At 35.2% G+C, this 26,685-nt stretch overlaps 1 protein-coding gene across 3 annotated transcripts in view; it reads right to left on the bottom strand.

Annotated features, from left to right (window-relative positions):
* SCAF11 (SR-related CTD associated factor 11) overlaps window positions 1-26,685 on the bottom strand; it is a 68,134-nt gene that overhangs the window by 34,291 nt on the left and 7,158 nt on the right. For 2 of the 3 annotated variants that reach the window (XM_060657872.3, XM_060657871.3), the window contains exons 2-4: window positions 14,560-14,613; window positions 6,452-6,533; window positions 3,130-3,287 (exon numbers count right to left, since the gene is read on the bottom strand). In XM_060657872.3, coding sequence (XP_060513855.1) covers window positions 3,130-3,287; window positions 6,452-6,512 — 219 coding nt within the window. In that variant the 5' untranslated portion in view covers window positions 6,513-6,533; window positions 14,560-14,613. The remainder of the gene's footprint in view (window positions 1-3,129; window positions 3,288-6,451; window positions 6,534-14,559; window positions 14,614-26,685) is intronic. The other variant, XM_060657873.3, reaches the window with a different exon arrangement.

Raw genomic sequence — 26,685 nt, forward strand, 5'->3', positions numbered from 1 at the left:
ATCCTAATTATGAAGTCCAAAGTAAACTGCATGCATCTCCTTAAAAACAGAAGGCAGCTAAGGAAAACGAGAGGAGAGAGCTTAACAAATAATGGCCATGAAAAAAACAAAACAAAACACCAGTGAATCTGAGAACTGATTCTATTTGTCAAAGTACATATATACTTCAAAACACATCCAATTTTTATCATACCAGTAAAAGATTCAAACAGAAAATTTAATTCAAAGCCTAAGTGATTTTGTTAACCAATATTCATTTATTATTTATAATGAATAATTTATTGGATTGTGCTCTTGTTACTGCTCAATTTAATGATGGCTGCTATCCCAATTAGGGACAATGAAATAATTCAGAACATTCTCTGGTTATTCTCTGCTTCCAAGGTAAATCACTTTTGTTTAAACAATACCACAACTACCCTGCCGCCTCTCCCTATTTTTTTTTTTATTTATTTTGAGAGAGAGAGAGAGAGAGAGAGAGAGCATTTGAACAGGCTAGGGGCAGAGAGAGAGAGAGAGAGAGAGAGAGAGAGAGAGAGAGAATTCAAGCAGGCTCCTCGCTGTCAACACAGAACCTGACTCAGGGCTTCAACCCAGGAACCTCAAGATTATGACCTGAGCTGAAACCAAGAGTCGGATATGCCTACCTGACTGAACCACCCAGGCACTCCTCCCCTACTTTCTTCTAAAAGCAAATTGGCTTTGGGGCACCTGAGTGGCTCAGTCAGTTAAGCAACCAACTCTTGATTTCAGCTCAGGTCATGATCTCATGGTGCTGGTTTCGAGCCCCACATTGGGCTCCACGCTGAGCCTGGAGCCTGCTTTGGATTCCTCTCCCTCTCTCTCTGCCTCTCCCCCATGCACATGCTCTTTCTCTCAAAATAATAAACTTTCAAAAAAGTAAAATAAAAGCAATTTCCAGGCACCTGGGTGGCTCAGTCTGATGAACGTCTGACTTCGGGTCAGGTCATGATCTCACTGTGAGTTCAAGCCCTGTGTCAGGCTCTGGCAGACAGCTCAGAGCCTGGAGCCTGCTTTGGATTCTGTGTCTCCCTCTCTCTCTGCCCCTCCCCCACTCACACTTTGTCTCTCACAAATAAACAAACATTAAAGAAAGAAAGAAAGAAAGAAAGAAAGAAAGAAAGAAAGAAAGAAATGGATGCAATTTGGCTTCAGCAAAATGTTTCTATCCAAAGCAGTAACACAAAAGAAAGAAAATATTACATGTAAGAAAAGTGTTGATTGCAACACTACGTTATCAAGTATTTTCAACTTAAAAACATTCAACAAGAGTTAAAAACATAGATAAGTTTAGGACTGTCTAGTGGAGTTGAATATATGTACAGTCCACAACCTACTAGTAGTTCCACTTCTAGATATATACCCTAAAGAAAACTGGAGCGTGTACACCATGATAAACACCATGACTGTGTTAAAGATGCATGTAGAGTATAAGGATAAAGAATCAGGTCTATTTGATACATTCTAATTTCACAGAGAAAAGCACATACTCAGACTATGCTGCTGAACCTTACAATTATGTGATCACTAAATACAATCTTATAAAAGCACTGAATTGAAACCTTCTACCCATCTCATAATGTTGCTTCTCTACTGGAAGCAAAATGTCTAGTTTTAAAATACTTAATCACAAAGCAAACCAAGGTACATTAAATCTTTAATTTGGTGGCAGAGAAAAATATGCATTCCTATTTCATTAGTCAATGCCCCTTACAAATACATGGAGATTTATTATTATATTAAATAATTAAATTAAACTCAATATATTTTTCCCAAAATACATTTGTACCTCTCCTTAGTCCCTTCTTGCCAAGAACAGTTTAGGCTTTAACCTAATTAGAGCTGTTTCCAAGTATACTATGAATTCAACTGGTATAACAAATCTTTTTTCCTCCTTCCAGAACTAGGTCACAGAGTCAGTATACAGTTACCTTCTCCTTTCTACACTATTAATGAAAATGTAAGTAAAACACAGAACTCTGAAAACCCCAACTATGTAATAAGCAATTAATTCCAATGTGCTTATAGGGACATCAAACAATTTGAATGCAACTACTGCTAAAAATATTTTTGAGATTCATCTCCTTATCTCATTTTTACACACTGAAAAACTACTAACTCAAAAATATAGCATGATTCCTATGACAATAATTTTTTACTTCACAATTCATAACAATGGGGTTTATAATGCATCTTCAAGGTACCAGTACCATAATCTACTTGGCCTGAACTAAGTCAACATAATACCCTGTAAGCCTAAAATGTATTGTTTCTTAATCACTTACTATCTATCTATGAAGAATCTCAGTAATGTCTCTAACTCAGACTCTGAAATTAGTTCACAATATATTAAAAATGGTATCAGAAAATACAGTTCTAAATTCACCTCTGCCTCTTTAAGCTATGAAATCCTGGTCAAGTTCTAGGAACACAAAATTCAAGTTCCTCATCTGTGAAATCTAAGGACACTACTTCATCTGCTCTTATTCCACAAAGCTGATATAAGAAGAAATCAAATAATCTATTTAAAAATTCTCTCAAAGGAGCCCCTAGATAACTCAGTTGGTTAAGCGTCCAACTCTTGGTTTCGGTTCAGGTCATGATCTCACAATTCGTGAGTTCGAGAGCTGCATCAGGCTTTGCACTAAGAGCACAGAGCCTGCTTGGGATTCTCTCTCCTTCTCTTCCCTCCACCCTTTCTCTACCTAAATTAAATAAACAACAACAAAATTCTCTGAAAAATATAAAGCATAAAACAGGTAGAAGGTAATATTAGTAATAAGCAGTATTATCCCAAGAGGGTAAAATACACCATGTATGAATTACTGCATTTCTACCAAAGAGAAAAAATTTAATCTATTATTCCCATAAGATTTTTTTAAAGATATGCACTTAAAATCTAATTATAAAGAACAAAAAATATGTGTAAAAAAGAAACTAGAAGAAAATATACTAACAGAATTTGAATAATACAAGGAAATTTGTCCACAGTAAGGGGAAAATACGTTACTATGAAATAATTTATAAAAGGCATTACCAACTCTAGGTGGAATGATACCATGTTAGGGAACTAAAATACAGTAATATTTAATTTACTGCCATACTCACCTCTGCCCATTTAAGAATACAGGTCATGCAAAAGACATGATTACAGCTTTCTGGAAAACCAACTTCTTTCTCTAATAGGCAATTAAGACATATAGGACATCTGTCAGCTTCACTGTACAACAGACCAGTGGTAGCAGTATTATCTTTGTTTTCTTCACCTATAAAGTAAAGCAGTCACATATGCTTTCAAGTTCTCCAGACCAAATGACATATGTTTGTGGCAGTAACCAGAACTAGATATTCTAAGGGGCCCTCCTACTACAAAGTAATTAGATAAACATACTCCTTGAGCATAATACCTTCAACATTTACTTATTTATGCTTTTTTAATAGGGGAGTAAAAAGAATTTTTCATTAATTTTAAAATAAGTAATAGTAACATGGTTCAAAAACCTTCAAGCAAAAATGTGTTACAGTGACAAATCTCCCATTCAAATCTACTCCATCCGTCTAGTCCCACTGAATGCAACAAGTAACAACTATTAAATTCTTCCCTGTTCTTCCAAAGACCTTTTTTTTTAATGCATAGACAAGCAACTCTTAAAACATGCCCTTTTAAAGCTCTACTCCATGCATCCAGTCCCACTGAATGCAACAAGTAACAACTATTAAGTTCTTCCATGTTCTTCCAAAGACCTTTTTCTTTTTTAATGCATAGACAAGCAACTCTTAAAACATGCCCTTTTAAAGTTCCTTCTTCATACAAATACTAGACCACTATACACACTAGTCTGCATTTTTCTGTTTTAACCTATTATTGATGGACATTCTCTTTGTTTTCCACCTTTGGCTATTACAAACAATGCTGTGATGAAAAACTGTCATTTCACATTTTTAACAGCATATCTACAAGATAAATTTCTAAAAAATAAATTGCTACATCAACATGTATGTACATTTGTAATTTGAATAGATACTGTCAAATTACATCCCTTACAGTTTGTACTAATCTAAATGCCCACCAGCAATTAAACCTACAAGAGTATCCATTGTTGGCTCAAAACTAAAGGAAACTCCAAGGTTCAACATAAAATGAAACAAAAATAAAGAAATGGTCAGCTAAATGCAAACAATGTACACAAAGCAAATGGAAAAATGGGGATTATCCTGGGAGCAAGTGTCCATATTAGTGTTCATATCTACAGACTAACCCTTACAACCAACCCAGATAGGGGAACTGATCCTAAGAAACTTTAATATTAAGTTAAGATCCCCAACGGGACTAAAGTAAAACATGGCTTCAGGGAAAAGCAAATACAAATCCTCTGAAGAAAAACATTCCTTATTAGGCCCTCAGAATTCTAGAGATAAAATTTATCAAATGTGAGTTCATAATCAAACAATACCAAACCTAACAAAATAAGTTGCCTTGAGTAAGAATCAGCAGAAATAAGAATTTACTTAGATTTATTTTTTATATTAATATTTTATATATTATACTTATTAACTATAAATGTACTTAGATACCCATTGGCTTCAAATATAAGAATTTTCAAATACCACACAGAATAATTAAACACCATGGTAGACCCAGAAGGAAAGAATATTTGTGAACTGGAAGAAATTTGAGAAAAATAAGAGACATAAAAGGAGAAAGGAGAGTGTGAAATGAGGTCAGAACAAAGTCTAACACACTAATTGAAGCCCAGAAGACAATAAAGAATATGCATAGTTAAAGCAGTAATGGCTGAGAAAGGAGAAAGTAAACAAAAAAGATCTAAAAGATGAAGGACATATAGGTATGCTACAAGAAAAATAAAAATAATCCATGCCAGAAAAAATGTAGCAAATCAGTACAACATCAAAGATAAAAAGATCTAAGAAGAAAGGGGTTGTGGGAGGGAGGATGGGCTAAATGGGTAAGGTGCACTAAGGAATCTACTCTTGAAATCATTGTTCACTATATGCTAACTAATTTGGATGTAAATTTAAAAAAATAAATAATAAAATTTAAAAAAAAAGATCTAAGAAGTAAAATGTGGGGTCCACAGGTGCATCCAACTCTTGATTTCAGCTCAGGTCATAATCTCACAGTTCATGAGACTGAGCCCCAAGTGCGCCTGCTTGGGATTCTCTCCAGCTTTCTTGCCCCTCCTCTGGGCACATGTGCATGCTCAGTCTCAAAATAAATAAACTTTAAAAAGCCAAATGAGGGAATGGACAGATCATCTATAAGGGACTGACAATTAGGCTGAAAAGAGATTTCTCTTTTCTTTTTTTTATAAAGAAGGAAAATAGTTTCTTACTTTGGCAGGCAAAGGAGGCTGCAGCAGTCTAAGACTTCAAAAAACCTTCAAGGCTGCCCTGAGGAAGAGACTGGGGGGTTTTATAGGGAAATACAGGATCTAGCCAGCTTTAAAAGGAATTGTGTGCTGCCAGCTTCTTTCGTCATGTCTTTAGGGTTCCTGTGGTGTCTAAACGAGGTGTCTGTCCAATCAGATGGGAGCCCTCAAATTTGGGGCAATGACTGGGTAGAAGCCAGTGGCAAAGGCAGTGAAAGGATTCAGCTGAGGGCAGAACAAAGGAGATAGAGGTTTACTGAATACACCCCAAGGGAGCAGCAGACCGGACAGCAGAGGAGAAGCTGTCTGCCTGAAAAGAGATTTCTTGATAGCAAGAAAAGAAAACCAGAAAATGGTTAAATAATATCTTCGAAGTGCTAAGAGAAACAAATCAATCCAGAATTATACATCTATCTTTGAACAGTTTCGAAAAAAATAAAATAAATACAAAAAGTTTAAAGTTTACCACCAACATACTTTCACTAAAAGAACTTAAAAGTCTTTCTCAGGAAGAAAAAAAGACATGGAAGAAGAAATTCCCCCAAACACTATCTATATTAAAATATCAACTAATTTGTGGTGCTTGAAAAAATCAATAATGGATGACTATAACCTATAAATCAAGAGTAGAAAGATCAGAGTTAAAGTGTTCTAATTCTTCTCCTATTAACAGTTAATATTCAAATATTAATTTTAGAAGCAGAGGAAAAGATCAATGCTATTTTAAAAACCAACAAAGAAGATTTCAACATCAAAAACCAAAAAAGGTGTATTGTAAGACCAGTAGGGAATAAAAATTTAAGAGGAAAAAGAAAGGGCTGAAACAAACCAAACACCTTGGCCAATCAAAAATAAGACATGGGAAGAGGAGTAAAAAATGTGTGCACTTCTTATTCAGGAAGATTATTTCAGAATTTAAGAACAATAAAAATAAGTGAAAACAAAAAATTCCTTGTATATTTTGAAATGCATACAAATGAACAGGTTAGAACCTAAGTTTTACTTTCCACACACAAGCTTTATAAAAAACAAAAGGTTACCTTCCATGTCTTCATACTCCTGATCTCCCACATTTAGGGTATATACAGTTTTCTTCTTCATTTCTCCTTGAAAAAGGGTATCCTATAGGATGAATTAAAATAGAGAATTTTTATGTTTGCCTTCTCCAAATATCAACGAAAAACAGAAACAAAAACCCAGAACTGTAAGAAATTACTTTACACATAAAAGAATACAGTACAAGCCAAGGCAATAAATTTTATGGATAATCCAGTACTCTTTTATATTCTTTGCCATCAAGCACAGTCTTTCAAGTAAAAACCTTATACAAGTATTAAGCAACAAAGACTAAATGATAAATTTTGTGGTACAGGCATAAATATAATTGGAGCTTAGGGAAAAGAGATCGATTTGAACTGGAGTTTTCACTGAAGGTAATATAGGTTATGTGTGTTGAGGAGCTTAAGGCATTTAAGGTACAACATAGTATAAAGGAATAAAATAGCATTTAACTAGGCCAATCTGACAAGAACAAGAAGAGTAAGTGCATAAAAGTATGAGAGAGAGACTGTATGTGTACTAAGGAGCAATATATGCCAAGAAGTTCATCTGAAAGACTACAGTAATGGGTAAGTAAAGTGATAAGCAGAACAATGTAAATCAAGTAGGGACAGATGATCTCCAATGACTGAAAAGTTTAGATCCAGCCTTAATAGATTCCTCTGAAGAAGACTGAAAATGATAAAAGTGATGTAAATAAATAAATATTTTATAAGAATGATCTGCCAGCAAAGCATAGAAATGGATTAGAGCAGGGAGAGATTAGAACCAGAGAGATTTGCATAGCTAGAGTAACTGGCTGTGAAGTGAATGGAAAAGCAAAGAATTAGCAAACTGAAGAATCTGAGATATGGTGACTAAATAAATACAGGGAAGGAGTCAAAGATTATGCTGGCCTAGAGACTAAGAAAAATGGTGATTACAAGAGGCAAAATGAGAAACATGGGGAAGGAAATTAATTTGTTAGTCAAGGGGAACAAGTTTATGAGGTTAAATTATTTTTTAAGTCAACTCAGAACTTTTTCTTGAATTGATGCGAGACACATGATTATTACAATGAGCTGTTCAAATACATTTTGGAATATCTAGGCACAAGAAATCCCCAATCTCACCAGTTATGATTCTCCCATATTTATATGAAGTAATTTTTGTATTACGTATGTATTGCCCAGGAAAATTCTCTTCTAGGCTAAATAAGCAGAAAAGCAAAGACCCATACTTTGGTTCAAAAACCAACTATAAAGCAGAAGATAAGAACATAAAAGAATGATTTAGAGGTTTTAGTAGAATGAAAAAGCCAGAATCGGTGAGGATTAGAATTACTTTAAAAAGTTAATTTAGGGGCGCCTGGGTGGCTCAGTCGGTTGAGCATCTGACCTCGGCTCAGGTCATGATCTCACTGCTCGTGAGTTCAAGCCCCTCGTTGGGTTCTGTGCTGACAGCTCGGAGTCTGGGAGCCTGATTCGGATTCTGTGTCTCCCTCTCTCTCTGCCCCTAACCCACTTGCATTCTGTCTCTCTCAAAAATAAATAAACATTAAAAAAAAATTTAAATTTAGTAACAGTCTGCCTTAATAAAGGCAGAAAGTCAAAAACAAGAGAAAACTTCCCCCTCAGCGTACATTTGCAACGTTTGTTTTAGTTCTGATACTGTTGTTTAGAAACAACAAAATGATGAATGTCCAGGAAAGAAGACTAAACTGGTTAACAGCCTTGGAAACTATGTCATACACAAAAAATGTAAAGTAGTAGAATGGTCAGCCTGGAAGAACAGAAAGCTTAAGGAGAAGGTCAGCAGTTACCTTCAAATGGAATGGGCTATTCTGAAGGGAGGTAGAAAGACGTCCAAAGACTTTCTTGTGGGCTTTTTTTTTTTTTTAATTCAAAGATTTACTGAGTGCCATAGGTATACTCTAGTCAGTGTTCTAAGTATAGCACTGAACAAGACAGAAATTCCTGCCTTTACATTCAAGTAGGAGAGAAACAATAAACTAAAATATCTAGTATGCTGAGGAAAATAAAATAATACAATTATAAAATAAATATACACTTAGTGTGGTTAATAAGTGAGAGAGTGGAGAAGCTGTTATTTCATACAAAGTATTTAGGGAAAACTTTTCTGATAATGTGACATTTTAACTGGCAATATGAAAGAAGCAAGAAAGAAAATTATGTGAATACCCAGAGGACCTGCATTCTAGGCAGAAAAGAACAGCAAATATGAAAGTCTAAAGGCAGGGGGAGGGGGGCACGTCTGATATGTTCAAGGAAAAACAAGCAGACAAGTGTAGTTAGAACAGAATGAAAAAGGGGGAAAGTAGCAGATGAGGACAGAGAGGTAATAAGATCATGCAACACCTTAAAGGCTGAGGTAAACACACTGGCTTCTTCTCTGAGTGACATGGGCCAGTAGCAGGTTTTAAGCAGAGGTGGTGGCCAAGGAAAAAGCAATGAGACTAGTCATCTAGGGAGGGAGAAGACAGTGGCCTATATCAGAATAGTAGCAATGGTGATGAAAAGTGATCAAATTCCAGCTATTTTCAAAATACAACCAACAGAATTTTATTTTTTCAACGTTTTTTATTTTTTATTTTTGGGACAGAGAGAGACAGAGCATGAACGGGGGAGGGGCAGAGAGAGAGGGAGACACAGAATCGGAAACAGGCTCCAGGCTCCGAGCCATCAGCCCAGAGCCTGACGCGGGGCTCGAACTCACGGACCACGAGATCGTGACCTGGCTGAAGTCGGACGCTTAACCGACTGCGCCACCCAGGCGCCCCAACCAACAGAATTTTAGACAGACTGAATGCGAGGTATGTGTTAGAGAGTAAGACTATAGGATAATTCTAAAGTATTCTGACCTGAGCAACCACAACAGTGGAACTGACAGAAGATTACTTTAAAAATATTCAGATAGTCATAGGTTACTCTACTTGATATTCATTCAGAATCACTTCATCAATTCATTATCACTTGACAACTTGTTACAAAAGCAGGATACCTCAGGCACCACTCCAGACCTAGTGAATAAGAATCTGCATTTTATCAAGATTTACACCTGATTCATTATCTATGTTAAAGCCTGAGAAACATTGTTCTAGACAAAGTCCCAACTTAACTGATTTTACAGGCATACTGAGCTCCTGGTATGATCTATATTTGAGTATAATCTTTATTTGAGGAAATTCATACCATACCATCTCCCCTGGCATCCTAAGTATCTAAGAATAAAAAATATTTAAGTTGAGAGTTAATTAAATGTGATAAAATGTCAATCTGAAAATTAAAACAATATTTTAAAGTTCTAGTCAGTTCTCAAAAGATGCAATACACCATTCCTTTATGTAGCTAAATAATTTATGTCCTATTGGATAGTCTAATCTATGCTGTTTTCACATTTCCATCCTTAATAATATTAACCTTGTATTTTTATATTAATATATAAATTATAATTAAAATTTTACAGTAAATACTGTCTTCTCTATTTTAACTCATGCAAAGAAGTACATAAGCAACAGTTTATCAGTTACAGACTGCCCTTCCTCAAGTCAGAAATCTGCTGTAAAATCTGTGTTCCAAATTCTTACAAGTTATGTGCTTCTTCTTGAATACATCATGAAATAACTACTGTCATAACTTAAAATAATTATGCCACATTACCAGTTTATTCATTCAAAATGATAAGGGTTTTAGAATTTCACTAGATAAAAGTCAACAAGTTTTAGTTCAACAACTTATAAACTTTTAACTTGTTCATGTTTATTTGTTCTATCTGCCTAGATTCCAGTTTTTAATCTAAGAATCCATGTTTTTTAATACCTATTTTGCTTTAAATTTCCAGTAAAGTGAGCATAGGAATACAATACAGACTCATGGTCCTAAGCCAGTAAAATCTGTGGTCAATAAAAAAACCTAAGAGATAAGCTGTAGGTCGGTAAGACTATCCCTCCTTGTGGTTACCCAAAAAGTTAGATATAACTCAATTTCATGATATTAACTATTTATGACTCTTAATCATGTCACATTCTACCTAGACTACTTATGAGTTTGGCTAAGTCTGGTAAATTAATTATTTATAAATTAAACCAAATTTTCTTTTAATTTTGGTTTACCTCAAATAAATTTCAAAGAATGGTTGTTCATTCTTGGCTTTAAGTTAATTCTGTTTACTTTTCAGAGGACTTTAATTTACAAATTTCAATCTTTAATGTGTCTTCCAGGTTCCACCTTTCCAAGATCCATAACATAATCTTTTTAAAAAAATTTTTTTAATGTTTATTTATTTTTGAAGGAGAGAGAGAGACAGAATGTGAGTGGAGGAGGGGCATAGAGACAGGGAGACAGAATCTGAAGCAGGCTCCAGGCTCTGAGCTGTCAGTGCACAGCTCAACCAGGCTCAAACCCACGAGAGCCGTGAGATCATGACCTGAGCCGAAGTCGGACACCCAACCTACTGAGCCACCCCGGTGTCCCCCTAACATAATGATCTTAATTATATCTTCCAGGTTACCCTTTTTATTTCATTATATATTGCTTCTGTATGTATCAGAAATACTACTCCAAATATGTTCATAAAAAGTTTAGGAAGAATGACTTAATTTAAAAAATTTATCATAAAAGCCATCAACTTTTAGACATGGAATAAAAAAAAAAAAAAGCACTGATAGAAATAAGTTTTCAGGAACTCAAAACTCATTCTCCCACACAAACCTTGGAATACATGGAAGTGAGAATCCCAGGCCAGCCATTACAGTGCATTCAAGTTAACAGCAGTGCAGAAGAGAGTTCAGTTCTCTAGAACAGGACTGCCCAATGGGGAATTGTTCAATCAAGCACTTGAAATGAGTCTAGTACAGCTGAGGAATTAAATTTTTCATTTTATTTAGGTTTTAATTAATTTAAATTTAAGTAATCCAATGTGGTTACTGGCTACTGGGCTGTACAGCACAGCCCTAGGATATAACTACCATCCTCTATAATAGAAAATGGTTTCAAGTTACAGGTGAGATGCTAACAGTGTATTTTCTATTATAGTAGTCGCTGAAGCACCTCAGTTTCAAGGAATCAGGTAAGGGACCAGAGGTTCCTGGTAATAGAAACCAAACATTTTAGCCATGGCTAGCTCCATTTAAAATTCCTATCCTTCCCTTCTCCTCTTCCTCTTTCTCTTCCAAAACCTGTTTCCTTCCATCTACTACAAAACAGAATTTCTTCCCTCTCCAGTTCAACTTCAAACCTCGCTCTTCTTGCTTCCTCCCTACTGTCCTTCAAGCAAGTCCATGGTATCTAAAGATATCAACATCCTAGTTAAGACTTAGACCTAGATTCAAATCCCAGCTCCACTGCTATGCAATAAATGGCTATTATTATTATTAGTGCTAGTAAGAACAGAAAAATAGGGAAGAGTAACAAAAATGTCAATTGCCCATTTCTTTGTTTTCCCTAGACAGAAGTGAAAGACAAAGGCAAACACAAGACTGAAAAAATACAAAATAACATTTCTGAGTAAAAACTAAATTGATCCAGTCTACTAATATTCTGTCAAAACAGTACAATCAGGGGCAGGGGGTGGCTCAGTCAGTTGAGCATCCAACTCTAGATTTCTGCTCAGGTCATGATCCCAGGGTCATGGGATCAAAACCCACATCGGGAGATTCTCTCTCTCCCTTGCCCCTTTCCCATCTGTGCGCTCTCTAAAAATTAAAAAAAAGGAAAAAAAAGGCGGGGTGCCTAGGTGGCTCAGTTGGTTAAGCGTCCGATTTTGGCTCAGGTCATGATCTTGCAGTTCCTGAGTTCAAGCCCCAGGTCAGACTCTGTGCTGAGAGCTCAAAGCATGCAGCCTGCTTCAGATTCTATCTCCCTCTTTCTCTGCCCCTCCCCCACTCACGCTCTCTCTCAAAAATAAATAAACATTAAAAAAAGTTTTATTAAAAAAAAGTACAATCAGATCCTTTGGGTACAAATAAAGAAGGCATATGAAAGGCTATGAGGCAGTTTAACTCTATTTCCCACCCCACTTCCAAACCCAATCCTGCCATTATGAAGGGCACGGATATGATAAATGGGAGCCAGGTCTGAATGAAAGGGATATTGGGAAAAAGTAAGAGCTGCCCTGTGTTGGGTATACTTATGCCAAGGACATCTTCATGAAGATGCTAAATATAAATACTACGCTGATTCACATGGCTAAGGTATTCAGAGAATCCAGTGACTCCCAGAACCTCTCTCAGATACTCTATTTTTCTTTCTCCCTTATTTCCAATCTTCTATCCAAGATAAACCAGTCCCCAAATTCAATCCTCTGTCCAAAAAATTCAATTAAAAAAGAGCGGGTATTTAGTAAGGTACTCTGAGTGGTATATTACAGTGATTAATGACTTGGGTACTGGTGTCAGGCAAACTTGTGCTCATGACATTGTCTAGCAGTAATAAGCATTTAAATGTGAACCATTACTATTAAATGCAGGATCTTCCATCCCATTTCCAGTCTTAAATAAAGGCATTAAGTGCCTTCCAATCATCTACTCAAAAATTTGATCTTCCCTTTGATAATGTTATTTTCAGCTGAAGAAACCATAGGAAGGCTATTTTTTATTGATGTCTAGGGAGGGACAGTATCCATTATGGTAGGCCAGTGGTCAAAAAACTGGTTGAGTATTTCTGTAAATAAAGTTTTGTTAAAGCACAGCCATGCTTATTCCTTTATATATTGACCAAGGCTACTTTTGCACTACAATGGCAGAGATGAATAATTACAACAGAAACCATATACTCTGCAAAGCCTAAGGGAACTACGTTTTGGCCCTTCCCATAAAAAGTTTACAGATGTGGCTCAGTCCCTCATTGCAGAGAACTCTTCAAGCTTTCTTAAGCATAGGCATCTATCTATCTACATTCATATTCAACCCATACTCTGGCACAACAGTTACTTATTACACATCTGAGTCAATGGTTCTGCAATGTTGTCCTTGAGTTCCTTTTAAAACTCCCCTGAAGGCTCTGAGATTTTGTTGATTTATCTACATTAATTTTATCATTCTGGCTTAAACTATCACAGATATTTGCTCTAGTGCCTCCAACTAATTCACTTCAGAGTAGGGTTAAGGCAATGAACTCCTTCAGCTTAATAATTATTTCCTTTCCAGTCTCTCTGCTACATAATCAACTCAATCCTGCACTGTCACTGTTGATTTTTAAGTCCCTTACAAAATGCTCCCAAAGTTTTGTTTTTTCTACCTGATTTCTACTGTATAATTTTATTAGACTTTGTAAGTACACTTCTTTGCTTCTAATGGGCTATTCTGACATGGTTTTGTTTAAAATATCCCTAACCTACATGTTGGTTGCTGGAGGTTTAACACCAGTACTGTTCAGTATAGAGACAGGAATGTCCCTTCAAGTACAGGTTTTACAAAGAAACCTGTCTAGGTTCAAATTTCAACTAGTCTGCCACTTACTAGCTGAGTGACCTTAACATCTTTAAGCCTGTTTCCTCATCTATCAAATGGGGATAACAGTAGTAACCAGTCATTATGAGGACTAAATTACATAATCACATAATCCTTTTAAAGTGCCTAGCAGCAAGACTAGCAAAAAAGAACTCAACAAATAGCACAGAGGCACAAACACAAGAACATGACCACCACCCTGCCCCAAAAATCTTAGGTATACCATAAGATATAAGATTGGTAAACCTATATGCTCTAAGAACAGATTTTCATTGTTAAAAAAACTTCTGTATTTCAAATATCCACATATAGAACGAATGTGAAGAGTAAAAAGTTCACAAAATTTAAATTGTCAAATAGCTTTTCAAACAGATCTTATACAAGGATAAATACGTTCTTTATTCTATACTGATAGTATTTATCAAAATTCCTATTTATCTAGAAGTAAAAAGGTTGAAGAAAGACAAAGTTTAGGACTCCAAAAAAATAATCCTAGGATTTTTGTATCATATTTCCTATTTTATATAATTACAGGAGATAAAATACTACTAAGCAGTTTTAATATGGCAACTCCAGCAAACCATGTATATAAAAATACAAATATATTTTTATATATATACAAATATTCACAAGCTCTCTTACCTTTAAAATTCTTCAGGTCAAGCAGTTATGCAATCAGTTTTCCATCAAATGATTCTGGGGAGGGAATTATGAAAATCAGTCCTATTTTACTTCACTTTCACCCAGCTGTTCCCATATTTATCTTGGGTTTAGAATAAAAGAGAACAACAAAATATAAAGAATGATTTATTCCAGAGGGCCCTGAATGTGATAATTTATTTAGAATGCATGACACAGTTAAGCCTTCACATATGAAGATACAAACAGGTAATGGAGGCAAAAATAATAATATTTTGTTTAGTGAGAGAAGCACAAGAAGTCACATTTCAGCATACAGGAAAAAACCAATTGAAAACAATGTAACGGAGAATTAGAAAAAATCTACCCCAACTAACAGACTGGTCATATCACCTATGAAGACAATTTAGAAAAACATACAGAAATTTAACAACTACTAGAATTTAAATTACTTCCTGAACTCCAGATCTTAAGTACACTTAACTAGTAATCACTTTTTTCCCCTCTTTTTTCAAATAGGCCTACACCAGACTCCCCACTTTCCTACAGCTTGTCTTTAACTTATTTTTTCATTCAATAAATATTTAGTCAGTGTCCCTATTTTCTAGGTACCATTAGGTCTTCCATACTGACACACCTGACAAAAACAAAAACAGAAACCAACAGTTACAATGCAGTACCCAGGTGCTGCAATGGGGGTAAGCACAAGATTTAACAGGAGCACATAATGAACACCAAATCCTTGCAACATATGTGCATTTGTAAAAAAGGCTTCCCAACTGAGACCAAAAGATTTAAAAGTATATTTTTCTAACCCCCTGACCATTCTGTACCACTGTGGCATTTCCATCCTTAAAGGACTCAGAACTGGAATTACCAATTTTAACATGACAGAATTTTAATTTTCAAAACAAAGACAGGATACACAGGTAAGTTGAAGTTCTCACGATGTTAGACTTCCTATACGGAAATGACCATCAGGCAAACATAAAAGACACCTCTGTGCCTGAACCTACACCATGAAGGCTTATCCTCCAAGAAAGTTTTTCAGATTAATGGTTGGGACATACATACTGATAGAAGTATCTTTTTCTTCAAATTTTATAAAATAATACATTTCAATGCAATTATCCGAGTATATGAATTATCTAACTGAACATCCTAAACTTAAAAAAATAACAGGTCTTTAATAAAAAAAATGTTCATTCCTTTAACACACCAATTTCTCTTTATTCGTGATCACAACAGTTATGTATTTTTTCAACATCACGTTTTTTTCAGTTAAAAATAAAATTTTTGACCAGAAAGTACAATAAAGAACCAACAAATTATGACATCTAAATTTACAAAAACAGCAACAAAATTTTCATTTCTACCAATAGCTTCAATTTCACCCGAACTTCATAACTATCAACAGTAAAACTGAAATGGATATGAAATGCAAGACTTTGAATCAATTTTAGTTTTAGTGGGTTCATTTACACGCTGTTATGGTTTGAATGTTTGCATCCCCTAAAATTCATATTCATATTCATATGCTGAAATCCTAACTCCTAAAGGTGATGATGTTAGTAAGTGGGGCCTTTCAAAAGTGCTTAAGTCATAAAAAGTAGAACCCTCATGAATGAGATTAGGGCCTGTATTATAAATGAGGCTAAGAGAGATCTGAAGCCCCATCTACCACACGAGGATGCAAAGGTTAAGTATGTGACATGGAAGAGGGCCCTCACCCAACCATCCTGCCACCAGAACTATGAGAAATAAATTTCTATTGCTTATAAGCTACCCAGTTTGTGATATTTTATTACAGCAGCCTGAACAGATAAGCCACGAGCTCTGCTTTAAGTTACTACTGCACATTGGTCCCTAGAAATACTTTCTGGGTCAGTTTTTGAGAAGATTATTAGTGACTTGGTTGCTTGTCAGCAGCTGATCAACAACAGGAATTTCTAGGAACCTCATATTCAATTCCTTGGTTCTAGGCCGCTATCCAGAAAAAAGCTTGTTTTCCAAGCACTATTCACTGATGAACAAATAATCTCGTATCTTGTTGCTTAGCAAGTAAACTGAAAATAAAAAAGATGAAGTCATCTACACTTACCAGTCTTATAACAAAATCAGCTTCACATAGCAATCTAGGAAGTGAAGATATGCTTCAGAATGTCTCTAAAATTCTTGTGCAGTGTCTGCAACATGTGAGAGCCAAAAGAGTCAACTAATACGAGATATGCCACCTCATACTAAGCTCTACAGTGACCTATAACTTAATTATTGAAACAAAGCACTTTGAAAAGGTTAGAATGAATAAAGAATAAAACATCTCCAAAGTGAAAGGCAAGCCGGAAATCCTCAGGCAGAAAATATAGATTAAACTGAAAACAGGAAAACAGTTTTTCAAATCTTAAATAATTATGAAAATTAGAGTTCATGAACGCTATGCTCTAAAAGAGAAATTAAATTTCCTATTTCCTTTTACATTTAATGTAACATCATCTCCTCAACAGAGGTTACACTGTTACAAGATCACACATATACTAAAAAAAAAAAAAAAAAAAAAAAATGTAACTGACAAACCATATTTAACAGAAATAAGGAGATTCAAGTAGCCATTACATTCCAAAATTGATAAGTAAACTGAGAAGTTTTGGTTCTGAGTAAAATGGAGTAAGCACATTCCACCTTGTTAATCTCACTGACTGAAACTATAAAACCCAGACAGAATAAATGGAGCAGCTAATTGAAATTTAGAAAGTAAATAATAGCAGGTAGACTGGGGAAGAGCCCAGAATCCGATATATTATCAAACTGGTAGTGGGCTTTTAATTTTTCCCATCCAGTTTTGCTCCAGCCTGAGCTTAATGGAGCCTAAAACCCAGAAAGTGGCTGTTGGTAACAATGGAGAAAGCAAAAGCTCTAGGAAAAAGCCCTCTATTTCTATCCAAAGAGTAGAAAAGGAGTCCCCTAACTTCTTAGAAAGAGTAAGGGAAATCTCTTCTTTCTTCTGTTCTTCACTCCCCACAACCCAATTCCCAAGCAATCTTACGGTGACAGCTGCAACAGTGCTAACAGCACAGCCAGCAGGAGCCTAAAACTCTTAAGGAAAGGGACCATCTTCACTGACTGAAGAAACTGGAATAATTTCAATTTTTCTCCTGTCTTCTGGCACTTGGCTTCAGATACAACTGTAGAAAATACGCACCACAGTGGAACAAATGAAATGAAGATTGGGGTTTCTAGCCAGAGGATAGAAAAGGGATGGGGGGAGGTCCCAGGGACCTAGAAAATACCATGGACATAACAGAGAGGAAAGCACTTAACAACTTATAAGTTGTTTATGAACTCCTAGCTCACCCCTAAGCTGCACACCTATAGATTTAACCCTAAGTAGCATACTGGAGGCTCTGAAGACTAAAATATAGGATAAACCCCCATGCAGGTCAGATTGGCTACTGGGTAGTACATATATGGGAAAAATCCAAATAGTACTGCAAAGCTTTTGAAAACAGAACAGATTAAAACTGCAACCTAAAGAAAGCTGGTTGGAGCTTGTGGCCTAAAATCCAACTGAATCAACTACCTGCCCAAACAAAAATCTCAACATTCTCCATACCATTTAAATAAGACACTAAGATTCATATCATAATGTTCAAAATCTCCAAAACACAACCCAGAATTACTTGGCAGAGAGAACAGAAAAATCTCAAAACTCCTGTGGGAAAAAAGAATCAACAGAAACAACACTAAGATAACACAGATACTAGAGCACTGGATGAATTATCTGACAAAGACTTGAAAGCAGGTATAAAATTGCCCAAGAGCAAATATTCTTGAAACAAATTGAAAACTGGAAAGTCACAGCAAAAAAAAAAAAAAAAAAAAAAAAAAAAAAAAAAAAAGAAGAAGAAGAAGAAGAAGAATACTTAAAGAACCATCAAATGGAAATTTTAGAACTGAAAAATGCAATAACTAAAATAGAAAATATACTGGACTCAATAGCAGAAAGTCAGTGAACTTGAAGACAGATCAAAAGGTACCCAATGTGAACAACAGAAAAAATATTGAAAAAAATATCAGTGCTTCAGGGACCTGTGGGAGAACACTAAAACCCTAACATTCACATCAAGAGTCCGAGCAGAGGAAAATGAGTGCAGTACAAAAAAAGGAAGACGAAGAGAAATAATGGCCAGAAACTCCCAAATTTGGTGAAAGATATATAAACCTCTAAATTCAAGAGTCTCACAAACTCCAAACAGGATAATGATCATGCCTAGACATATCACAGTCAAACTGCTAAAAGTTACAAAGAAAAAAATCTTGCAAGCAGACTGAAAAAACAAGGAATTAATTATGAGAGGAAGGTGGGTTAATGATTTGAATAACTAGTGACATCTCATCATAAACTACATTTATCCAGGGCCAGTTGGCTGACTCAGTTGGAAGAGTATGTGACTCTTCATCTCGAGGTTTTAAGTTGGAGCCCAACATCAAGTGTAGAGATTACTTAAAAATAAAATCTTAAAAAAAAGAAAAAGAAAAGAAACTACATAGACCAGAGGAAGTGGAACAATATTCTTGAAGTGCTTAAAATAGAAAAGAACTGTAAACCTAGAATCCTCAATCTAGTGAAATCATCCTTAAATACAACATGAGAAACGACAAAAGAGCAACAGAAGTGATAAATATCTGGATAAATATAACTAACTATCCTCCTCTTGAATTCTTTAAAATGTTTGGCAATTAAAAGCAAACATCACAACACTTTCTAACAGAATTTCCAATGTATGTAAATGTAGCACAAGACAATTACAACATACAGAGAAAAGGGTAAAGGGACCTACAGGGTGATAAGATTTCTGTATTTCACCTGAAATGATAAAATACTGATTCTAAGGAAACTGTGAACAATAAATGGACGTATTATAATCCTTAGAGTAATCATTAAAAAAGTGATATATAGGCAAAACACAATTAAGATGGAATACTAAAAAATGTTCAAAGAATCCAAAGAAAGAGGTTACAGAAGAAAAGAGGGAACCAAAAAAATAAAATGGTAGAATTAAATCCAAATATATCAATAGTTAAAATATGTGAGATGCAGCGAAAGCATGACTGCATCAAAGGTCAGAAAAGGTCTCAAATCAATGACCTAAATTTCTATGTTAAAAAACTAAACTAAAATTAAATAAAAATGTATACAAAGCAGGCAGAAGGGAGGAAATAGAGTAGAAATCAATGAAATTGAAAACAGAAAAACAGAAAAATCAATGAAACCCAAACCCATTCTTTAGGGGAAAAAAATCAATAAAATTTAAACCTCTGGCGAAACTAAGCAGCATACCACTGAATAGCCCTGGTACTGTTTAAAGAAATTAAATCTAGTCCTCCCAAAACAGGAAATCCCTAGGCCCAGATAATTTCCCTGGTGAATTCTACTAAACATTTAAAGAAGCAATACCAGTTCAACACAATCTCCTCCAGAAAATGGAAAATAAATACTTCCCAACTACCCTGATACCAAAACCAAAGATAGTATAAGAAAGAACTGATAAACTAGATATAATCTAAATAAACAAACTATGGTGCATTCAGCCATACAATGGAATACTACTCAAACAAAATAAAAACAAAAACAGAAACAGAAAAAAGGAATGGACCAGAGCTTCACTCAGCAACTTGAATGAATCTTAAAGACAATATACTGAAAGAAGCCAGACCCAAAAGGTCACAGACTACACAGTTGCATTATTATATGATATTCGCAAAAGGTAAAAACTGTAATGATAAAGAATTGTTATCAGTGGTCACCTGATAACAATTTGGGAAAGGTCTGAGAAAGGTTTAACTACAAAGATAGCATGAGGGAGCTTTTTGGAGGTAATGGAACCATTCTAAATCCTGACTCTGATGGTAGTAATACAAATACATGTATTAAAAGTCACAGAACTACACACCCAAAAAAGATCAATTTTAACATATGTTAGTAAAATTTAAAATGTTTTAAAAGTAAAGACTAACATGAAAAAACAATTTTGGGCTAGAACATAAATTGTTAACATTTTTAACAAAGGTATGGCTTCACTGACACATTCATAGTCTGTCTTTCCAATGGTTCTATACTATCACCAACACAGAAGCCACCCACGGTTATATCACCACTGATAAGCTTGAGAGGAGGTATCTGAATGTTCTATTTCTGGTTCCTACATTTCTGCAACACTAAAAGATCGTGTATTCTATAGCCCATGGAGACAGAGAGATTAAAAGCAACAGGCACAATTTTACAACCCCACTAAATTCTTTTTTTTCCAGTTTTTCTTTTTTTTAATGTTTATTTTTGAGAGAAAGAGAGAGAGCAAGCAGGGGAGGGGTAGAGAGAGAGGGACAGAGGATCTGAAGCAGGCTCTGTGCTGACAGCAGAGCCCAATGCAAGGCTTGAACTCATGAACCACAAGATCATGACCCGAACCGAAGTCTGAGGCTTAACCAACTGAGCCACCCTGGCGCCCCACAACCCCACTAAATTCAAGGGCAGTGTTGTAGAAATAGATCAGTTCCAATACACTACTAATAGATCAGTTCCAATACCTGGTCAGTATGGAGCTGACCAGTTTTTCATTGTTTGGGGTAAGAAAGGCACTACAGTTCACTCCCCAATTGGGTTACACTCTTATGTGACAGGTGTCCACTCTATGAGAATACATCTATGATCCAATACTTTATTTCTTTTGAGAGACAGAGCATGCATACATGTGCGAGGTAGGGGCAGAGGGACAGGGAGAGACAGCATCTTAAGGAGGCTCCAAACACAGCACAGAGCCTGACACAGGGCTCTCTCACAACCGTTAAATCATGCCCTGAGCTGAAATCAAGAGTCAGACACTTAACTGACTGAGCCACCCAGGCACCCCACAATACTTTATTTTAAAAAGAAAAACAAGGGGCACCTGGGTGGCTCAGTCAGTTAAGCGTCCGACTTCGGCTCAGGTCATGATCTCACAGCTTGTGGGTTCGAGCCCCGCGTCGGGCTCTGTGCTGACAGCTCAGAGCCTGGAGCCTGCTTCAGATTCTGTGTCTCTCCATCTCTTGGCCCCTCACCTGCTCATGCTCTATGTCTCTCTGTCTCTCAATAATAAATAAACGTTAAAAAAAAAATTAAAAAAACAAAAAACAAAAACAAAAAACAAGGGCTTTCTATGTGCATGGATACATTACCATAAAGAGTTTCATAAATCATATGAAAGGCTTCCACTATTTCTTCAAATGAGAAACATTATAGGGCAGTATCATCTTATGTCGTCCAATAATTTCAACATATATTCATGCAATTCTGTCATGGTTCTTAAGATCAAGTCCCACATTGGGCTCTGTGCTGAGAGTGTGGAGCCTGCTTGGGATTCTCTCTTCCTCTCCCATGCCCCTCCCCTGCTTGTGCCTGCATGTGCTCTCTCTCAAAATAAATAAATAAACTTTAAAAAAAACTATTCAATATTTATGCAATTCTTCTTTAATAACTCCACCGCTGCTTAAGGTATGGTGGAGGGAACAGAAAGGGGAGCTGACTGCAATCTTCACTTGTCTTCAAGATTCTCCTCTCCATTTTTGCATCCCCATCTACTAAAACACAATAATATAACTAATTCAAGTGATAGAGGCAAACTTAGAGCTCTTACATTTTTGGTTTTTTTTTTATCAGTAATTCCTCAATGCCTATTATAGGTCCCTTGAGAAGAGTAACAAGTGTGGAAAAGCAGAGTTTACATTCAGAAGATTAAGTATTATGCCTATTAAAGACAAAAAAAAAAAGAAGAAGAAGAAGAGATTCATTTCAAATCAAACTTCCCAAGAGAACTATCCCAGGAGGAGCCGTTGGGATCAACACCATACCCTCTCACAAGCAGAAAAGCCAAGAGAAGAAAGGCATCCTGGATGGAAGTACAGGAAGCAGAGGAAGAACTGGTATCTTTTTATCTTTTTTTCTAATCCAAAACAGAAACACTGTCAATTATATCTTTAACTTAATCCTTGTCCTATGTTAGAAAGACTCCCGACCCGAAACAGCAATCTTGGTCAACCCACATCCCAAAAACATATATAGCACAGGAAACACCTGCAAATAAAGAAACAAATCCTAAGAATTAAAGAAGAGGAATTAATGACAATAAGTGACTGCATACGAATGCTTGTTGCAGAAGAATGGAAATGGGATTTCATCTAAGACAACAGGGAAAAAAGGGACAATGTTCAAAACACTGCTTCTGAAATACTCCTCTGTTCTGTTTAAACAAAATTTTACCAACCTTACTTACATTATAGTTTCAACTCCAGAAATTAGTCTCTAATTTGTACAGATGCTAAATGTCTTGAGGAACTCTTTGGTTCCTCAAGAATTGTCACTCTCTAATACTTTCTAAATTGGTACAAATTGCTATAGTGAAACAAGTATTGAAAAAAAAAAAAAAAAAAGCAATTGTTTATGTAGTAAGCCAGACATTCACTCTCTCTTTACTCCAGCTCTGCCTATTATCTGAACTTCTTAAACTTGTTAGATAGTTATCTCAGATAAATACCATTTCATGTTACATAGGTATATAATCAATGTATTCTCAAATGAATATTTCACACATAACAAGGCATTACACAATCCTACTTCTATAAAACATTACTATTCTAATCTGGAAATACATGACTTACAATGAAAACTTACTTTAAAAATAAAAAAAGAAAGAACATTCTTTTACATTCACATCAGGCATGGGCAAATATTGGGATTCTTTCCTAATGTAATTTTATTATAAATGCTTCAAATGCCCCAGGAGCTGGACTTCTGGGTATGTTTTCCATACTATTTCTAGCTATTACATTCTGACATTTCCTAAGTTATCTCATTTAGCCTTTACAATATTTTGCAAAGACATCTCCATCTTATATACAATGAAATTCAGTAACTTGTCTAAGGTCACAAAGTCAGTTATAAGTAGTAGGATTGGAATTCACTAGCCCTTTGTCAGAAAAGAAAACAGATCTTAATCCAAGTCACTAGATATTAAAAGTATTAACACTTCAGTAATAAATGGAAGACAGAGGTTCTCAGGAGAGAAACAGTAGCTATAAAAAAATAGAGAAACAGGGGCGCCTGGGTGGCTCAGTCAGTTAAGCCTCCAACTTCAGCTCAGGTCATGATCTCTGTGCTGACGGCTCAGAGACTGGAGCCTGCTTTGGATTCTGATTCCATCTCCCTCTGCCCCTCTCCTGCTCAAGCTCTGTCTCTCTCTCAAACATAAACAAACATTAAGAAAAATTAAACTTAAAAAAACAGACAAACAAATGGAAATTTTAGAAATGAAAAATACAGTATCTGAAATAAGATTTCAACAACAGACTGGAAATATAAAGGAACGAGTCAGTGAATGTGAGAAAGAAATGATCTAATCTGAAGAACAGAGAAGTGAAAGAGTGAAAGAAAATGAAGTCTCGGGGTCCTCTGGACAACATTCAAAGTTCTATTTTTGCCATTTGAGTTCTAGAAAAATGAGAGAAAGAGCGGTACATAAACAAATTTTTGCAGAAATAATTTCCAAAACCTTCCCAAATTTCAAAATTCACAAATTTTAGGACACACCGAATAGGATTAACTCAAAAGAAAGATAAACATGCTCAGACAAATCATAATCAACTGCAAAAAAGTAAAGGTAAAAGAAAAAAAATATATTTAAAATAGAGAAACAGCATACAGAGGAAATTGATGATTCAAATTACTGCAAACTTCAGAAACAATGGGATCCAAGAAGCAGGACATGTTTAGTGCTAAAGAACTGTCAACCCAGAATTCTATATCTAATAAAGAAATCTATCAGAAATGAAAGTAGAAAGTTTTCAGCTAAGAAAAACAAAGAAAAAGCAAGGCTATTTTAAAACATATACTAAAGGAAATTCTGCAAGCTGAGGAGAAATGAGAGAAACTTGAAATTTCATTAACAAAGAACAAGAAAATAGTCAACAGCTAAAATAAGAGACTACTTTTCTCCTCTTAAGTTCTTTAAAAAATATATGATTACTGAAAGCAAAAATTACATTACTGTCTGGTGGATTTTCATTCCATATACATGTAATCATACAACTTTAACATAAAGGTCACTGGGGAAGTTGTCCGGCTTCTACATTCATTTTAAGTGGTAAAAATATTAACTCCACATAGATTGTGAATGTCTCAGTATACATATTATAATCCCTAGAGCAGCACTGTTCAACAGAAATACAATGTGAGCCACATACGTAATTTTAAATTTTCTAGTAGCCATATTTTAAAAGTTAAAATATCAATCTAGTATATTTTATTAACCCAATATGCTTAAATATTAACATCCAACATGTAACCAGTAAAAAAAAAAACTTATGAAATGAGACACTGTGTATTCTTTTTCTGGTAGAAGTCTTTGAAATCTGGTGTGTATTTTACATTTACAGCCTATGTCTCCATTCAAACTGGCCACATTTCTAGTTGTCAAGAGTAGGCCTAAAGCAACCACTAAAACATAATTTAAAGAGATACAGTCAGAAGGTCAATAGACGAATTTAAAGTAGAATATTAAATATATTCACATAATTGAAAAAAGGGCAGGAAATGGGGAACAAAATAGTATATATCAATAATTACAGGTAAATAACCTAAACACACTAAATAAAAGATCATCAGATTGGATTTTACAAAAACACTGAATTACATACTGTCTACTAGAAACTCAGTTGTTTTTTTTTAATTTTCTATTTGAGTATAGTTGACACACAATGTTACATTAGTTTCAGGTGTACAACAGTGATTCAACTTCTTTACATGTTATGCTATGCTCACCCCAAGTATAGTTACTATCTGTCACCATACAATGTTATTAGAAAATTACTATGTTCTCTATGCTGTGCCTTTTATTCCTGTGATTTACTCATTCCATAACTGAAAGCCCATATCTCCCACTCCCCTTTATCCATTTTACCTATCCTCCCACACTCCCCTTCCCTCTGGCAACCATCAGTTTGTTCTCTATATTTATAGGTCTGATTCTGCTTTTTAAGAAACTCACTTTAAATACAAAGACATAGGTCAAAATGAAAGAATGGAAAAAGATATACCATAGCAGTAGTCAAAGAAAGTTGGAGTGACTATACTAATATAAAATATATTTTAAATTTCTCTTAAGGGCTTGATTGGCTTTGTTTCTCCTTCATTCAATTTTAGTTTCATCTACTTCTGTAGCAGTTTTGAAAAAATAAAGCTATTTTCTGTTTCATGCATCTCCCTCATATTACTCATGTTGACATCTAAGAAACTGCACATGTACAACAGTTCCTAAAGAAATATGGCCTTAATGCATTAAAGCTGTCCTATCTGAAGGCTCTTCTATGATAAGCTTTTCAGGTGAATGATAGCTTACAAATTTTGTAAGTTATTAATATTTATTCCCATTAGAACAATAATTTAAAGAAACAATTTTCTTGACAGGTGATCTAAGCATACAAAATAGTGTTACAAGTATATTTACCTTAACATCATTTATCATTTGTAAGCTGTTTCACTGATCCCAGAGAATTTTCAAGGCAGTGTTGCTGTGGCTGCTCTCTTTACTATTTATATTTGTTTTTGCTTACTTTAAGCTGCTGAACTACTACTTTGGCCAGGGTATTGAGCCTGGCATTGGAATACAAAGACAGATAAAGATACTATACCCCTTCCTGCTGCAAAAAGTAGAGCTGGAGAAATAGGATACAAAAGATGAACAACAGAATAGCATATGCTAAGTGCCAAATGTGAGCTACAGGCATTTTTCAGGACTAATTTAGTTAGAAAGAACTCATTTAGGACAGCAAAGGAGAATAATTATGGGCCAGAATGTAAATGGACTTAAAAGTTTAAGTCCAAGGCAGGACTTAAATTTTGTTCTGTAAAAAGCGAAAATCACTAAGGAAAAGTACACCTCTATCCCATTTATCTATTTTGACATGTTTAAAATGGGGGTTTTGAAAATAATGCAGCAGCAGGAAGTGGAAGAAGAAAGAAATGTATGGAAAACTACTTAGGAAAAAAATGGAAGAATACTGGGGAGCAATAAAGTAGGCCTGATTAGGAATAAGCCCCTC

Source organism: Panthera onca, chromosome B4 (assembly GCF_046562875.1).
Source record: "Panthera onca isolate mPanOnc1 chromosome B4, mPanOnc1 haplotype 2, whole genome shotgun sequence".
In the NCBI taxonomy this organism is placed as follows: Eukaryota; Metazoa; Chordata; class Mammalia; order Carnivora; family Felidae; genus Panthera; species Panthera onca.